Genomic DNA, 6,512 nt, shown 5'->3' on the forward strand with positions numbered 1-6,512 from the left:
TGGTCCTGACAGCTGATGGTGTTGATAGCTGATGGTGATGACAGCTGGTGGAACTGACAGCTGGAGGAACTGATAGCTGGTAATGCTGACAGCTGATGGTGCTGAAAGCTGGTGGTCCTGACAACTGGTGGTGATGATAACTGGTGGTGATGATAGCTGGTGCTGCTGACAGCTGGTGGTTTCTGACAGCTGGTGGTGCTGACAGCTGGTGGTGCGCTGACAGCTGGTGGACTTTCTGACAGCTGGTGGTGCTGACAGCTGGTGATAATGGTCACTGGTGGTGCTGACGGCTGAGTGGCGCTGACGGCTGAGAGGTGGTGCTGACAGCTGGTGATAGCTGGTCACTGGTGGCGCTGACGGCTGGTGGTGCTGACGGCTGGTGATAATGGTCACTGGTGGCGCTTTGACGGCTGGTGGTGCTGACAGCTGGTGATAATGGTCACTGGTGGCGCTGACAGCTGGTGGTGCTGACAGCTGGTAGTGATGATAACTGGTGGTGATGATGGCTGGTGCTGCTGACAGCTGGTGGCGCTGACAGCTGGGGTGCTGACGGCTGGTGGTGCTGACAGCTGGTGGTTTCCTGACAGCTGGTGGTGCTGACAGCTGGTGATAATGGTCTGGTGGTGCTGACGGCTGGTGGCGCGCTGACGTAATTGGTGCTGACAGCTGGTGATATCGGTCACTAGGTGGCGCTGACGGCTGGTGGCGCTGACGGCTGGTGGTGCTGACGGCTGGTGATAATGGTCACTGGTGGCGCTGACAGCTGGTGGTGCTGACGGCTGGTGGTGCTGACAGCTGGTGATAATGGTCACTGGTGGCGCTGACAGCTGGTGGTGCTGACAGCTGGTGGTGCTGACAGCTGGTGGTGCTGACAGCTAGTGATAATGGTCACTGGTGGCGCTGACAGCTGGTGGTGCTGACAGCTGGTGATAATGGTCACTAATGGTGCTGACCTTCCCTAACGTTTAGTGGCTTCAAATACATAATTATAAAGTCGTCGGCTAGTTCTATGTGTGACAACCTTGGCACAGTTACCATCACCCTGTTGTAGTTGCCGTCACCCTGTTGTAGTTGCCGTCACCCTGCTGTAAGTTGCCATCATTCTGCTGTAGTTACCATCACCCTGCTGTAGTTACCATCACCCTGTTGTCGTTGCCGTCACCTTGCTGTAGTTACCATCACCCTGCTGAAGTTGCCGTCATTCTGCTGTAGTTACCATCACCCTGTTGTCGTTGCCATCATTCTGCTGTAGTTACCATCACCCTGCTATAATTGCCATCATTCTGCTTGGCAGTTACCCATCACCCTGTTGTCGTTGCCGTCACCTTGCTGTAGTTACCATCACCCTGTTGTCGTTGCCATCATTCTGCTGTAGTTACCATCACCCTGTTGTCGTTGCCATCATTCTGCTGTAGTTACCATCACCCTGCTGAAGTTGCCGTCATTCTGCTGTAGTTACCATCACCCTGTTGTCGTTGCCGTCACCTTGCTGCATTTAACATCACCCTGCTGAAGTTGCCGTCATTCTGCTGTAGTTACCATCACCCTGCTGAAGTTGCCGTCATTCTGCTGTAGTTACCATCACCCTGTTGTCGTTGCCGTCATTCTGCTGTAGTTACCATCACCCTGTTGTCGTTGCCGTCACCTTGCTGTATTTAACATCACCCTGCTGTAGTTGCCGTCATTCTGCTGTAGTTACCATCACCCTGTTGTCGTTGCCGTCACCTTGCTGTATTTAACATCACCCTGTTGTCGTTGCCGTCATTCTGCTGTAGTTACCATCACCCTGTTGTCGTTGCCGTCACCTTGCTGTAGTTACCATCACCCTGCTGTAGTTGCCGTCATTCTGCTGTAGTTACCATTGTTACGACCCTAGGGTAGATCGTTACATAAACACAAATCACTTAAGTCTTTCAAATATATCAGTATTATTTATTATATTATCAATCCCAAGTTCTCCCAACAAAGGTCAATTTAACAGGTCAACAAGTCAATAATATATGAACATTTATTAACTTACTCCCACCACCAAATATGTACATAAAATAAAATAAATAACAATAATAATAAGATAAGATGTTTGGAACTGGCAGAGTAAGGACTGAAGATCCATCAAGATCACACAAAATCAATATCAAGCAAAATAAAATCTCAATAGTCATATGCCATCTCCCAAAACACCAGAGAGAGGTATACTACTTAACTTAAGACAGCTGTGCCTGGACTGACTAGAGTGTACCAGTAGGTCACCGACGTTACCTCTCTACCGCCAAACACTGACGTAACATAATTATCCTAATTGGCCAAAACATAAACGTTATATAAATTACCTTACTGACGTTAATTCCACTTATCTAACCTATATACAAACATAATACAATAAATACACAATGTAATAAACAAATTTATTACTTAAATGATGACTCAGTCAGTGTGGGCGAGTAATGAGTGAAACTGCTCAAGCCAACCACACACCATCCGAACCAACATATTTCATACCCAGAACAGAAACTTATGGCGGACACACGTAACATCCACCAACCTGCTGCAGTTGCCGAAACCCTGCTGTAGTTGTCATTATTCTGTTGTAGTTACCACCACCCTGCTGTAGTTGTCATTATTCTGTTGTAGTTACCACCACCCTGCTGTAGTTGTCATTATTCTGTTGTAGTTACCACCACCCTGCTGTAGTTGTCATTATTCTGTTGTAGTTACCACCACCCTGCTGTAGTTGTCATTATTCTGCTGAATTTACCACCACCCTGCTGTAGTTGTCGTTATTCTGTAGTTACCACCACCCTACTTTAGTTGTTTATTGTTATACCTTAGTTACCATCACCCTGCTGCTTAGTTGTCATTATTCTGCTGTAGTTACCACCACCCTACTGTAGTTGTCATTATTCTGCTGTAGTTACCCTGCCACTGCTGTAGTTGTCATTATTCTGTTGTAGTACCACCACCCTGCTGTAGTTGTCATTATTGTTGTAATTTACCACCACCCTGCTGCAGTTGTCATTATTCTGCTGTGAATTTACCACCACCCTACTTTGAATTTATTTATTATTCTGCTGTAGTTACATCACCCCTACTGTAGTTGTCATTTGTTACTGTAGTTACCATCACCCTGCTGTAGTTGTCATTATTCTGCTGTAGTTACCACCACCCTGTGATTTGTGTTTATTGTGAATTTACCACCACCCTGCTGTAGTTGTCATTATTCTGTTGTAGTTACCACCACCCTGCTGTAGTTGTCATTATTCTGCTGTAGTTACCACCACCCTGCTGTAGTTGTCATTATTCTGTTGTAGTTACCACCACCCTGCTGTAGTTGTCATTATTCTGTTGTAGTTACCACCACCCTGCTGCAGTTGTCATTATTCTGCTGTAGTTACCACCACCCTACTTTAGTTGTTATTATTCTGCTGTAGTTACCATCACCCTGCTGTAGTTGTCATTATTCTGCTGTAGTTACCATCACCCTGCTGTAGTTGTCATTATTCTGATGTAGTTACCATCACCCTGCTGTAGTTGTCATCATTGTGCTGTAGTTACCACCACCCTGCTGTAGTTGCCATCACCCTGCTGTAGTTGCCATCACCCTGCTGTAATTGTCATCATTCTGCTGCAGTTGCCATCACCCTGCTGTAGTTGTCGTCACCCTGCTGTAATTGTCATCATTCTGCTGTAGTTGCCGTCACCTGCTGTAGTTGCCATCACCCTGCTGTAGTTGCCATCACCCTGCCATAATTGTCATCATTCTGCTGCAATTTGCCATCTTCCTACTGTGATTGTCGTCACCCTGCTGAAATTGTCATCATTCTGCTGCAGTTGCCCACCACCCTGCTGTATGATTGCCGTCACCCTGCTGTAGTTGCCATCACCTGCTGTAGTTGCCATCACCCTGCTGTAATTGTCATCATTGTGCTGTAGTTACCACCACCCTGCTGTAGTTGCCATCACCCTGCTGCTTAGTTGCCATCACCTGCTGTAATTGTCATCATTCTGCTGCAGTTGCCATCCCACTGCCCCTGCTGTAGTTGTCGTCACCCCTGCTGTAGTTGTCGTCACCCTGCTGCTTAGTTGTCATCACCCTGCTGTAGTTACCATCACCCTGCTGTAGTTGCCGTCACCCTGGTGTAGTTGCGTTCACTGCTGTAGTTGCCATCACCCTGCTGTAGTTGCCGTCACCCTGCTGTGGTTGCCGTCACCCTGCTGGTGCCGTCATTCTGCTGTAAGTTGCCGTCATTCTGCTGTAGTTGCCGTCACCCTACTGTAGTTGTCGTCACCCTGCTGTAGTTCATTTTCACTCTGTAGTGGCCGTCTCCCCTGCTGGCAGTTGTCGTCACCCTGCTGTAGTTGTCGTCACCCTGCTGTAGTTGCCGTCACCCTGCTGTAATTTTACGTCACCTTGCTGTTCATGTCACCTGCTGTAGTTACCCGTCTCCCCTGCTGTAGTTGTCGTCACCCTGCTGTGATTGTCGTCACCCTGCTGTAGTTGCCGTCACCCTGCTGTAGTTACCATCACCCTGCTGTTGTTGCCGTCACCCACTGCTGTAGTTGCCGTCACCCTGCTGGTTGTTTCACTCCTGCTGTAGTTGCCGTCACCCTGCTGTAGTTGCAGTCATTCTGCTGTAGTTGCCGTCACACTACTGTAGTTGCCGTCACCCTGCTGTAGTTGTCGTCACCCTGCTGTAGTTGTCGTCACCCTGCTGTAGTTGTCGTCACCCTGCTGTATTTGCCGTCACCCTGCTGTAGTTGCCGTCACCTTGCTGTAGTTGCCGTCACCTTGCTGTAGTTGTCGTCACCCTGCTGTAGTTGCAGTCACCCTGCTGTAGTTGTTGTCACCCTGCTGTAGTTGTCATCATTCTGCTGAAATTACCATCACCCTTCTGTAGTTGTCATTATTCTGCTGTAGTTACCACCAACCTGCTTTAGTTGTCATTATTCTGCTGTAGTTACCACCACCCTGCAGTAGTTGTCATCACCCTTCTGTAGTTGTCGTCACCCTGCTGTAGTTGTTGTCACGCTGCTGTAGTTGCTGTCACATTGCTGTAGTTGCCTTCAACCTGATGTAGTTGTCATTATTCTGCTGTAGTTACCACCACCCTGCTGTAGATACCATTATTCTGCTGTAGTTACCACCACCCTGCTGTAGTTGTCATTATTCTGCTGTAGTTGCCTTCACCCTGATGTAGTTGTCATTATTCTGCTGTAGTTACCACCACCCTGCTGTAGTTGCCATTATTCTGCTGTAGTTACCACCAACCTGCTATAGTTGTCATTATTCTGCTGTAGTTACCACCACCCTGCTGTAGTTGTCATTATTCTGCTGTAGTTACCACCACCCTGCTGGTTGTCATTTATTCTGCTGTGAGTTACCACCACCCTGCTGTGGTTGCCATTATTCTGCTGTGAATTACCACCAACCTGCTATAGTTGTCATTATTCTGCTGTAGTTACCACCACCCTGCTGTAGTTGCCATTGCCACCACTTTACACTGTGGCCAGTTACCACCACCCTGCTGTAGTTGTCATTATTCTGCTGTAGTTACCACCACCCTGCTGCTAGTTGCCACCATTATTCTGCTTATTCTGCTGTAGTTACCCACCACCCTGCTGTTGCCATTATTCTGCTGTAGTTACCACCAACCTGCTATAGTTGTCATTATTCTGCTGCTTAATTTTACCACCACCCTGCTGTAGTTGCCATTATTCTGCTGTAGTTACCACCACCCTGCTGCCAATTGCCATTATTCTGCTTAGTTACCACCAACCTGCTATAGTTGTCATTATTCTTTGTAGTTACCACCACCCTGCTGTAGTTGCCATTATTCTGCTGTAGATTACCAACCTGCTATAGTGCTATAGTTGTCCATTGTTCTGCTGTAGTTGCCACCACCCCTGCTCAGCAGCCAGTTGCCATTATTCTGCTGTAGTTACCACCAACCTGCTATAGTTGTCATTATTCTGCTGTAGTTACCACCCCCCTGCTGCTAGTTGTCATTATTCTGCTGTAGTTACCACCCCCTTGCTGTGGTTGTCATCATTCTGCTGTAGTTACCACCCCCTGATGTAGTTGTCATTATTCTGCTGTGAACACCACCAATTTGCTGTAAGTGCCATTATTCTAACTGTAGTTACCACCACCCTGCTGTAGTTGTCATTATTCTGCTGTAGTTACCACCAACCTGCTTTGGTTGTCATTATTCTGTTGTAGTTTGCATCACCCTGCTGCTTAGTTGTCATTATTCTGCTGTAGTTACCACCCCCCCTGCTGTAGTTGTCATTATTCTTAACAACTGGATTACCACCCCCCTGCTGTGGTTGTCATCATTCTGCTGTAGTTACCACCCCCCTGCTGTAGTTGTCATTATTCTGCTGTAGTTACCACTACCCTGCTGTAGTTGTCATTATTCTGCTGTAGTTACCACCACCCTGCTGTAGTTGTCATTATTCTGTTGTAGTTTGCATCACCCTGCTGTGGTTGTCATCATTCTGCTGTAGTTACCACC

At 47.5% G+C, this 6,512-nt stretch overlaps 1 protein-coding gene across 1 annotated transcript; it reads right to left on the minus strand.

The window, feature by feature from the left end:
- Positions 1-58: 58 nt before the first annotated feature.
- LOC121854828 (mucin-7-like) lies at positions 59-731 on the minus strand (the record flags this gene model as incomplete). The annotated part of the gene is made up of 1 exon (XM_042349631.1): positions 59-731. A coding segment is annotated over one exon (673 nt), but the record flags the coding sequence as incomplete, so codon positions are not given.
- Positions 732-6,512: the final 5,781 nt, after the last annotated feature.

Source organism: Homarus americanus, unplaced genomic scaffold (assembly GCF_018991925.1).
Source record: "Homarus americanus isolate GMGI-L3 unplaced genomic scaffold, GMGI_Hamer_2.0 scaffold39124, whole genome shotgun sequence".
In the NCBI taxonomy this organism is placed as follows: Eukaryota; Metazoa; Arthropoda; class Malacostraca; order Decapoda; family Nephropidae; genus Homarus; species Homarus americanus.